Source organism: Symsagittifera roscoffensis, chromosome 2 (genome assembly GCF_963678635.1).
Source record: "Symsagittifera roscoffensis chromosome 2, txSymRosc1.1, whole genome shotgun sequence".
Taxonomy (NCBI): Eukaryota; Metazoa; Xenacoelomorpha; order Acoela; family Convolutidae; genus Symsagittifera; species Symsagittifera roscoffensis.
Genome location: NC_087063.1, coordinates 44,605,506 through 44,617,662, shown reverse-complemented (window position 1 = coordinate 44,617,662; position 12,157 = coordinate 44,605,506). Strand labels below are relative to the sequence as shown.

General features: G+C 35.1%; 1 protein-coding gene across 2 annotated transcripts; it reads right to left on the bottom strand.

The window, feature by feature from the left end:
- Positions 1–585: 585 nt before the first annotated feature.
- On the bottom strand, positions 586–12,022 carry LOC134840388 (2-aminoadipate transaminase-like). 2 transcript variants are annotated; one of them, XM_063856167.1, is made up of 8 exons: positions 11,901–12,022; positions 11,153–11,432; positions 7,441–7,667; positions 4,223–4,362; positions 3,749–3,874; positions 2,026–2,134; positions 1,261–1,374; positions 586–938 (listed from the first exon to the last, which is right to left on the bottom strand). In XM_063856167.1, the coding sequence occupies exons 1-8, from the start codon at positions 11,917–11,919 to the stop codon at positions 703–705; spliced, it is 1,251 nt and encodes a 416-aa protein (XP_063712237.1). In that variant the 5' UTR covers positions 11,920–12,022; the 3' UTR covers positions 586–702. The 2 variants fall into 2 exon arrangements, with proteins under 2 accessions (XP_063712237.1, XP_063712238.1); XM_063856168.1 differs by having other exon boundaries at positions 11,897–12,010.
- Between the last annotated feature and the right edge of the window lie 135 nt (positions 12,023–12,157).

Below are 12,157 nucleotides of genomic sequence, written 5' to 3'. Positions count from 1 at the left end.
AAAATAACCCAGTGAATTAAATAGGTAAGAATTTATTGCGCTGCGAAATCTGAAAATTGAAATTCAATTTTGAAACCAGAAGTCAAGCACGTTTTGCGTGACTTTTACACTTTGGCTGTTAAATAGAACTTGCCCTCTTTTTTACATCGAAAATTAACTCAATTTTAAAAAAAAATAAGTCAAAGCGCAAAAAATCGAATTTGAAAAATATAAATTTTATGAATTTTTCCTAATAAAAAATCACCACGACCTACATTAGTGTCTCAACTATGTGCATCGAACAATTTATCAAAAAACAGCGAGACTTGGTTTTGATCTCAAAATTTTGTCTAAGAAACCAGATTTTCAACCAGAAGCTTTTTAGATAACGCTAGTAAAACAATCAAAAATCCAAGGCAATACTGCAGCATGGACAAGAGATTGCCTATTGTTTGTTTTATTCAAAAAATGGCTGAAAATTACATCAGAAACCCATTTATCTATTTACTCGAGCGAAATTGACCTGCCCAATCAACCAGGTATACACCAAATCAAACCTAACGCATGCTTTAAACTCTGATTTTCAAGAAGTTGACAAAAATATCATAAACGGCTAATCATCTATTTTACAACCTGTGATCTATTTTACTAATCCATTTCACACCATTTTCTTTGGCAGCGAAAGAGTACAGCACAGTAGACATTTGAAAGAATAAATAACAACTATTTCAAAGTTCGTATTGCCTCTCCAAGTCTCCTTGCTCCTTCAATCAGCTCTTCTTCTTTGTGGTAAGCAAAACATAACCTCAATCTATCATCGCGACTATCTCCACACATCGATGCTGGCATCACTTTCAAATTGAACTTCTCGTTACAAAACTGAGACAGCTTAAATGCAGACATCTCCAGAGGTGTTTGTATGATCATAAAGTAACCACCCTGAGGCGCCATGTTGTGACCTTGGCTCATTTTCACTTACAACCCATAGGCGACCTGTACAAAAGGAGCACTTCCCTTGGAACATTTTGTCTTCTTAATTATTCCATTCACATTTTTAAATCTCTACTGATGAAAGGAATCTAGAACAAACCAAACCGTACAATTCCCCGACCAACTTAACTTTTGCATGATATGGAGAAGCAAAAAATATATAAACTTATAGGCAAAAATTAAGCAGTATATGTCTGGAGCATACCATAATTGGCATATTTCCATAACACGAGCGTTGCTGGTGTAATAAAACAAAAGGTTCGGTTTTAGAATGAAAATGAGCGTAGTGACCTCTTCTGTCGAAGGGATTTAGACTGCAATCTTTCGGCAGGTGTTGCTGTAGGGCTTTCCAGAGAGCAGAGAACTTCCGCTCCAACACATTTGCAGCTTGCACAGCAACTTTGTCTAAAACAAATTGTTAACCCTAAATTACCCACTGTTGCTTTAAGGCAACAAAGCAAACAATTCAAATTTTATCTCGCTGAAGCTGTTTAGCAAATCAATGACGCGTTATTTCAACCAATCAGATTCGTCGCCGCAGTTGAAGCTGTGAAACAAACCCAATTTACGAAGTTAGAAGAAACTATGGCTCACTGTGAACTTTTTCCGCCCTAGTTTAATTACCACAATTGACCGAATTGTCTGGACGCGAGCTAATTAAAATAGAGTGAAAAAAGTTCACCGTGCGCCATAGTTTCTTCTCACTTCGTAAATTATTCGGAATAATACGACTCTCCGTGAGTTTGTTGATGAAACTGTAACCTAAAAATCCTCATTTTCAATAGACTTAAACTCAACGAAAAACTAAACATCACTAAACTCCTCTGCATGCTTTCATGAACGAGTTATGATCTGAAGAAAGATCCGTTTAAATCAAAGTAGAAAAAAACCAAAACAAAGCCACTCCGCGTTACATATTTTCGGGAAAAATAACTAACGATGAAAGACTGAAAACAAATGATATCAGATCCATAAGAGAACTACTACTTGCCTAAATGGCTAAGAGTTCAGGTTGCCAATTTGTTCCTAATAAGTAATCTGTAAAAGTGGTCTCACCGATTGTATGATCTCTGAAGAGTATCTCCATAGGACCACATGCTAAATGACAGGCAGGGGACCCGCTAACCACAACGCCTGCAGATCCCAACTTCCCACACAACATTGACTAAACAGCATCAGACTTCAACTTTTTTTATATTGTAATCATACCGTTTTCAAAAATATCAGATCAATCTTCATTGCTATATTTTATCACAAAATTTTCGTAAAAACCAAGTTTGCTCATTTGCACGAGCAATCTATGCGGTATTTTAAGCATTGCTAAAATTAGATAAACTTAACAGTCTCCCCCTTCAAGAAAGGGGCGAGAATGTTAAGTACATTGAGTTAGCCGAATTTTCGATCAATCAGCTAAATTATTGTATTTACTTATAGGGGCGGAGAACCTTTAGTAGATACCATAGGGGGAGATTGTTAGTAGACTTCTCAGACTTGATCAAAATTGCGAAATAATTTCACTAAATTATTATCGAACAAAAATTGTTCCAAGAATTAGTTTGATTTTTTACTTAGATGGACATCACTGACAAGAAACGACGAAAGATTATAGTCGCAAATTAAATAGTGTTTTGTTTGAAATTAGATCAGCACCTCTTTATCAAATGCCGTGAAAAGCTGAGCCGCACGAACTGGCTGAAATGATAGAAGAACCTATCAATTTTTCTATACGATGACGCGTAGTTAATTTAAAAAATGACAATAGTTTGTTTAATGACAACGAATGAAAGTAACAATATGCCGCAATACCTCGTGGTTCAACTGGTAAGTTGAGTACATCTCTAATATGAAACACGGTATCATAAACTGGATAATCACCAGCTTTGACAATATAAAATTTCAGGTAGGGTTTAGAAGACTGCCACTGGATTTGTAATACTCGTTCCTTTATTTAAAAGATTTGATAAAAAAATTGTCCTTTCGGCTCCAAAATTGATAAAGTTTTCGTTTCGTTTTTAAATATTTTCTTTCTGATATACTATTTCATCAGAAAAGCAGAAAAACGACTTGTGATACAATGCAAGCGCAGCATTGCTAACTAGTAGAAAATAGAATAGCAGAAAGAAAAAGATAGAAAAAATGGGGTTAAAATGGAAATCATTTCAGAAAAACAGTAAAAAACACAACCACCAGCGTTAAATGATATTTTTTTGTGCTTACCGAGCGAAAACCGGAAAATAAACTAAACGAAAAAAAGGAAAAAACCAAGAAAAATATACTTCAGGGCTATTAATTTGATAAATTACAGGAGCACAGCAAAAGCACTTCCACCTACGATGAAAGTTGCTAACAAGTTGCTAATAACTAAACCGAAAAAACTTTTTCCGGACAAAATAATTTTTATTTCATTCATGCTAAAAATGTCCGGCCGGAACTCGAACCCCAGATCATAGGGTACAAAGGCAACCGCGTTATCTCTAGGCCAAGTGGGGAAGGGTCACGAAATTGGTTACGTTCACTGAAGCAACTTCACAATTTCTCACAGATTTGAAAGAAAAGTTGTTTACGGGAAAACAATATAGTTCCCGATTACAAGGCACTAGTCTCGCAAGTGTAATTATCTGCATTGCTTAAATTAGCGGTTAGATTTTGCTCTTTCGAAATAATTTGAACTTAGAAGTTTTGTTTTTTCCCTTAACTCAAAGAGAGAGAAAATTGGGCGTCTGGCATATGATTTCACTTATGCCAGACAAAACCAAATTCGAAGCACAGTTTAACTAACCGAAGCGTGTATCCATCCGAACCTCAAAGCAGGGCAGAGGACCTTTGAGAAAGACCCAAGAGACATGACTCTGCCATTCGCGTTGTCGTCTAGCAGAGCAAGCGAGGGAGGAATACAGTTTCGAATCTGTGAAATGATACCATTTTGATGTAATTTAGTGTCCCAGACAATTGTTTCATGTCAAAACAGTCTGAGAGACAAAACAATAATCATATTTTATCCAAGATGCAAATGCCCGCGACTCAGAATTCTATGGACCACATTTAAGTCGAGTGGACAAATCAGAAAAATTTCAAGCGAGCCGAAAGTGAGCAGGTTTTACAAACCAGTCGAAAGTTATGTTATAGCAATAGTTTTGAATTTTGTACTCTAATTGCTCAGTATTTTTCGCTTGTTTACTTTACTTGATAGCTGTTTTGTACTTCAGACGGTTTATTTAAGATCACAATTTAGCACCATCAGTCGTACTCGTACCTGTGAGAAGGGGAGTGTGCTGTAGACCTCGTCGGATACGATGTAGAAACCGAACTGGTGCGCTAGATGAACCAGTTGCTTCCGGGTCTCAAGTGGCATAATGACTCCCGTTGGGTTATGGAATGTAGGCATGGTAAACACTGCAATGAGAATACTTCACGTCTAATGATAGACTGTTATCAACAAAGATCTGCTACAAATGACTCGACTTAAAACTTCCATTTTAGAAATTCCATCGCAAAACGTTAGTAAAACTTTTGATCGTTATATTTGAAACTTTTTGTCATAATTGATGAATTATATAATGGCGCAGGGCCGGATTTAATTTTTTTTTTTCAATATGGGCCTAGTCGATATTTAAAAATGTGACTAACTTTATCCTCTAGATTGAAAAAATATTGCCAAAAATTTTTGCATAACAGGAGAAATTTTGAAGAAAAAAACAAGCCAAAACGCCGTTTTCCAACGCTTTTTAGTGGAGTTTAACCAAAAGAATTGTAGTTTTTTTGCGTGCGTTCTCTTTTCAAAATTGATATATTATCGTTTATTTATAGATGGCCGGCTAAGAATGGATATGGTAGGGTAGGTTTACACAGATTTCGTCACACGACAGATTTCGTCCCAAAACTTCAATCGACTAATTTCGTCTGGCTTTTAATATTCTCACCCGGTGGTCTGGTATCCGCCAAGCATTTAAAAAAAAAACGAAAGCAATTTCAGAGGAGACTAAATTTGAGTGGGAAGGGGTGACAAAAACGCCATTCTTTGGCCAAAAACTTCCAAAAATTCTTTCGAAACAGCATTTTATTTTGATAAGTTCTCGGGTTTCGGTTGAGCTCAAAAAACTCATAATGGCTGTTCTAAAAAAAACAACCCCCATCAAAAATACCTGCGCACGCATACTGTGACAAAGCACAAGCGTTGATAGACTGGTTCAAAGTATAATTGGAGGATGATGTAAATTGGGCGCTTTTCCACTTTTCCCCACATTTGAGTTTGAAAAACTTTATTTGCACTGTCTGTCATAATGCAATGAAAACTTTCATGGCCAATCAACAAGCCACTGTAAACAAATTTTGTCCCCATATTTTGCGTTGCAACACCATTCAGTCATTACTAGCGTTTAACGCACCTTCGGTGCTTCGAAATTTTTCGACAACTCATGAAAAACCGCATATATTGGAAACAAAATCTGCAAACTTTTAGTGCACTCTGACTACACCCAATTACAGGGTTGGTCATTTCGAACTTTGAAATTTTTTGTTATTCCCATTTTAAAAGCGTCATCTCGAAAACTTAATGGGCCTCTGGAGAAATTTGGAGGTCAAATTAGCAACCACTGAGAGTCCTTGAGAGCACCCTACAATAGAGTTAGGAATCCAAAATTTTGTGAATTTTTTTAAACCTAAGTTTCCCGAAAAAAAAAAATTGAAAAAAACGTGTTATCTCGGAAACTAAAAGGATTTGAGCATTCATATTAAGAGGCAAGATTTGAGACGCCTGTGTGTACGCTGACAATAAGGTTGTATCTTCATCAATTCAGTAGTTTGAAATTTTTTGAATTTCCTTGAGAAATTTTGAGAAAATCAAAAAACGTCACATCTCGGAAACTAAAATCATTTGATCAGTCGCGTTTAGCAGTCGCATGTGGTAAGATTTGCAACTCTTTAGAGTACCCTGACAACAACGAAATATAACGTTGGGACTTTCAACTTTTGAAAAATAATTAATTTAAACTTTCTGAAAATTTTGAAAAAAAAACACAAAAAACGTCAGTTCTCGAAAACTACAAAGAATTGAGCAGTCATATTTGGAGGCAAGATTCGCAATCCTTGAGAGTACTCTGACAGAACCTAACTTTTCTTAAAATTTTTGAAAAAATCAAAAAAAAAAGTCATATCTCGAAAACTACAAGGAGTTGAGCAGTCATATTTGGAGGCGAGATTCGCAATCTTTGAGATTACTCTGACAGGACCCAACTACAGGGTTGGGAATTTCAGCTTTTGCGAAAAAAAATTAATACAACTTTTCTGAAATTTTTTGAAAAAATGACAAAAACGTCATATCACAAAAACTACAAAGAATTGAGCAGTCATATTTGGAGGCGAGATTCGCAATCTTTGAGATTACTCTGACAGGACCCAACTACTGGGTTGGGAATTTCAGGTTTTGCGAAAAAAAATTAATACAAGTTTTCTGAAATTTTTTTGAAAAAATCACAAAAAACTTCATATCTCGAAAACTACAAGAATTTGAACAGTCATATTTGGAGGCAAGATTTGTAAATCCTTAGAGTACTCTGAAACCACCCGACTACAAGGTTGGTAATTTCAAACTTTGAGAAATAATTAAAATTTTCTGAAAATTTTTGAAGAAATCACAAAAAACATCAAACCTCGAAAACAACAAAGATTTGAGCAGTCATATTTGGAGGCAAGATTCGCGATCCTTGATAGTACTCTGACAGTACCCAAGTACAGGGTTGAGAATTTCAGATTTTGAAATAATAAGCCTTTAAGTTTTCTGAAAACTTTGAAAAAAAAAAACACAAAAAACGTCACTCGAAAACTACAAAGAATTGAGCAGTCAAATTTGGAGGCAAGATTCTCAATCTTTGAGATTACTCTGACAGGACCCAACTACAGGGTTGGGAATTTCAGATTTTGCGAAAAAAATTAATATAAGTTTTCTGAAAATTTTTTGAAAAAATCACAAAAAACGTCATATCTCGAAAACTACAAGGATTTGAACAGTCATGTTTGGAGGCAAGATTTGTAACTACTTAGAGTACACTGACAGCACCCAACTACAGGGTTGGGAACTTCAAGTTTTATAAAAAAAATTTGTTATTTGAAATTTCTGAAAATTTTTGAAAAAATCTCAAAAATCGTCTTATCTCGTTCACTAAAATGATTCGGGCATTCAATATCGGAGGCCAAATTCGCAACCCATTATTCGATATTGGGCTGCTTAATTTAAACTCGGTAAAATAACCACTAAAATCAAATAGGAAAATCGAAAAAAAATCTTAAGCATTGCAATATACGATATAGCTTAAACATGCAAAAATAATACGTTGAAAAAGCTAAAACATGGCGAGATAGTGAAGCCCGCATTTAAATATGTAATAGATAGATAACACGAAAAAAGCAACAACAAAAACAAAAAATTTGAGAAAGTCGTGATTTGTAAGGTAGAATACAGCTTCCAAGTCATACCTAAAATTGGCTTGGCCGCATCTCCATCAATACTTGTCAAATCCGTCTCCAGCCAATCCAAGTCCATTACTCCCTCTTTTGTGAATGGTATCATTCTCACTTCACATCCTCTCTCCCTGAGCATGTTGAGAAAGCAGAAGAAAGTCAGTTCCTCACAATACACTATTGCATTCTTGTCCACTCCGAGAACTGTCAGAATTCTATCCAAACCGAACGAAACGCCGCCACTAAAACTTCAGATTTTCCATCAGAAGAAAAACAAATCTCAACTTAAAAACTGAAATTGTAAGTAAAATATGTTAAAAGTGCAAAAAGATATGTTAAGTCTTGAAAAAAGTAAAGAATCAGCTTAAGGATTCGAACAGCGTATAGAATATGAAGCATTCCTCTTCATATCTGAAACAAATGTCCTAGCTGTTGTCAAGAGTTTACTCACTATCTATCAGACGCTCTCATTAAGCGGATAAAACACATGCTACTACATCGCTCGCAAATGAAATTGAGCACACATTTACACGAGTTTGGTTTAAAAAATCGTGAACTCGTATTATAGCTAGGAAACGGAAAAATAAATTTGGGTAGCAAAAAAGACTTTTCAAAGCTTTTCTGTTTTCTAAAAAACGGCGAAAACTTTTCAGCTTTATCTCAAAAATCGATGCAAAATAACTTTGAACATTTTCTCCGAAGTCTATTCCTTTTTTTCTTCTCCAATACGAGCCTAAAAGTAAAATATAGCCAACAAGCAGTTAGAAAAAAGTATAAGAACAAGGAAATCAAAAAAATGTCTAAGAAAAAAAAAGTCTATCACGTTAAGGCTTTTTGAGTTTCAAGAATTGTTGATGATATGCACTTTATACTTTCAAGTTATCCCCTTTAGAGAAAACTGGATCAAAAAGTAATTTTTTGATCCGCTGCGAATGCAGAAAATGAAAGTCCATTTTCGAAAGAAGCCATTTACGCTATTCGTGACTTTTACCCCTATTGCTGTTCGATAGTGAGTTTACCTTCATTTAAACAAAAAATGTCAAGTTTGGTATCATACTGAAACTCATCTAAACGAGATGGTGATATTTGTGCTTATGAATCTTGACCAATTTCTTGCTAGTTTGATCAAAGAGAATGGTGTTTGAGTTCTTTTTTGTTTCTTTACGCTGCATATCTGACTGGATAATGCTGGGCTTGTTACGGAGCAGACGGTTACCCTTGTTTCTCTCTTCTGAACTTCTTCAAAAATAATTATCAATACTGACGACCCTGAGTAGGCACAGTACGCATTGTGCCTACTCAGATCCGCTGCGATTTTTTTTGATCCGCTGCGAATGCAGAAAAAGAAAGTCCATTTACGAAAGAAGCCATTTACGCTATTCGTGACTTTTACCCCTATTGCTATTCGATAGTGAGTTTGCCTTCATTTAAACAAAAAATGTCAGAATTGGTATCATACTGAAACTCATCTAAGCGAGATGGTGATATTTTTGCTTATGAGTCTTGGCCAATTTCTTGCTAGGTTGATCAAAGAGAATGGTGTTTGAGTTCTTTTTTATTTCTTTAAGCTGCATATCTGATTGGAACATGCTGGGCTTGTTACGGACCAGACGGTTACCCTTGTTTCTCTCGTATCAATTTTTTTGAAAACAATTAGCCTTCAACGCACCTCCGGTGTTTCGAAAATTTTCGACAACTCATGAAAAACCTCATATTTTGGAAGCAACATCTGCAAACTTTTATTGTACTCTGACTGCACCCAATTACAGGGTTGGTAATTTCGAACTTTTTAATTTTTTTAAATTCTCATTTTGAAAGCGTCATCTCGAAAATATCTCTGGAGAAATTTGGAGGCCAGATTTGCAACCACTGAGAGTCCCTGAAAGCACCCTACTATAGGGTTAGGAATTCAAAAATTTGTGAACTTTTTTAAAGCAAAGTTTCCCGAAAAAAATTGAAAAAAAAACGGTTTATCTCGGAAACTAAAAAGATTTGAGCATTCATATTAGGAGGCAAGATTTGAAACGCCAGGGTGTACGCTGACAAAAAAGTTGTATCTTCATCGAGTTGGTAGTTTAAAATTTTTTGAACTTCTTGTAGATAAATTCTTTGAGAAATTTTGAAAAAATCAAAAAACGTCACATCTCGGAAACTAAAAGCATTCGAGCACTCGCGTTTAGCAGTCGCACGTGGCAAAACTTGCAAATATTTCGAGTAAACCGACAACACCGAATAGCGTTGGGAATTTCAAATTTTGAAAAATAATTAAATTGAACTTTCTGAAAATTTTGAAGAAAAAAAAACGTCACATCTCGAAAACTACAAAGAGTTGAGCAGTCGTATTTGGAGGCAAGATTCGCAATCTTCGAGAGTACTCTGACAGGACTTAATTACAGGGTTGGGAATTTCAGATTTTTAAAACTAATAATAATTATTTAAGTTTTCTGAAAATTTTTGAAAAAATCACAAAAAAACGTCATATCTCGGAAACCGCAAGGATTGGAACAGTCATATTTGGAGGCAAGATTTGTAACTCCTGAGAGTACTCTGACAGCACCCAACTACCAGGTTAAGAAATTCAACTTTTGAGAAATAATTAATTGAAAATTTTTGAAAAAATCACAAAAAACATCATATCTCAAAAATTACAAGGATTTGAGCAGTCATATTTGGAGGCAAGACTCGTAATCCTTGATAGTACTCTGACACTACCCCCCAACTACAGTGTTGCGAACTTCAAGTTTTGTAAAAATCTCAAAAATCTTCTTATCTCGTTAATTAAAATGATTCGGGCATTCAAAATTGGAGGCCAAATTCGCAACCCCTAATTCGATATTGAGCTGCTTAATTTAAACTTTGTAAAATAACCACTAAAATCAAATTGGAAAATCGAAAAAAAATTCTTAACCATTGCAATATACGATATAGGTTAAACATGCAAAAATAATACGTTGAAAAAGCTTCAACATGGCGAGATAGTGAAGCCTGCAATTAAATATATAATAGATTATCTATACTGAAGTCCCTGAGTAAGCACGGCACGCATTGTGCCTTTCATCTTTTCTTTAGTATTCGTGATCATATTTGCATTATTAATGAAAATAGGCCATTTCCTCAAGGCAACCCGATGATACAAATTGATTAGGAAAGTGACGGAATATTTATGCTCGGGTGTTTTTTCTTGCAGTAAATAAAGCACTATGTACACGGAGTGGTGATTTTCAAAAAAAAATTTTTTTTTTTAATTTGTCATTTTTTAAAAATTGAACATTATTCGTCAGACGTTAATGAGAAACACTAATCGAAAAATACTCGATAGAAGAGAAAAAGTCATAAAATTGTAAAATTGTCAAACGATGATTTTAAATTGGTTGAAGTTAGCGGTAGTTTGTAAAGAATTCGTTTTATCAGAGGATCGGGTTTAAAAGCTGATATTTAAGAAACAAGACTGCTGTTGTATCATGGAAAGCCCTGATTGTTCGAATGCCCGTTAAGTCGTCGACATTGTTTTTTGGCAGAGAAACTTTTGATCAACTATGAACTTCAATATCAAATATTGAAAGTTAAAATTAAACTAGTTTAAAAAATATTATGACCGATTAGCTAGCCTGATTTCAAATCATAACAACTTTGAGTGCAACATAATAATTCGTGTTACGCTTTAAGCATTATAGATAACGTTTTCAATTGTTCAATGATATTATATATTATGGTTTATGCTGCTCACCAAATAACTATGTTTTCCTTCTCAATCTCTTTTTTCGGCCCATCTTTTGCTGCTAATTGGTAACATCTGTTCAGAAACTCGGCGACAAGAGATCTTATCTTCGGATAGCCCGAGTGCACCCCGTACTGGAAGAAGTCTGACCGGTGTTTCTTTTCCTCGAAAAACTGGACATAGGCGTCCCGCATGAGCTGAATTGGAATCTTGTCACCATCTGGAAACCCGATCGTGAAATCTATCCCCTCACCTTTTTCGGGAGCAGTTAGATGGCTGTACCGTTCATCTGAGAACAGGCGAGTTAGAATTTGCTTATATGCAAAATAAGTTAAATCTACGCATCAGAGCTAAATTATATGAAAAACCGTTCAAAAACTTCTCCTTTAAAAAAAATTCTTCAAGTGCTTAAATATGATAAGATATTCAAAGATTATCATATTCAAAAAAATTTTATTGATTAGCTCATAAATAAAGCAATCTTGAAGCTCTTCAAAATCACAAATTCCAAATGCTTTACGTCATAATTATCGCATAAAATTTGGCACAAAAAAGAACGTACTGCTGAAACACTTTACTCCAGATCCGGACAATACTTTCATTCAGGATCAAGATAGTTCAACAATTCAGATCAATATCACTTTTTAAACTTTTTAGATGATTCATCAAATTCTGTTTGCTGGTTTTATTAACGCCGGCTATAGATCGTCCACGCTAAGCTTAGTTTTCACATAAAAACAAATTATTACTCGCCCACCCGTTTGCGCATTCGCCATAACCGATCTACAATTAAGTCAGGAGTTTTATCAAATCAATATCGAGCCACAAACGCCTAAATACAACCACCCTCTAAATTTAATCTTGGTAGTTTAGAGATAAGAAAACATAACCAACCGCAGAGTGATAAGATTTTCTAGCAATTCATATCTTCGAGTCAAAGTTCATGCAAACAAAAATAAAACTTAATTTCGTTTCCAATCGATGGGGGTTCAACAGTGCTGAAAAACAAGAGTA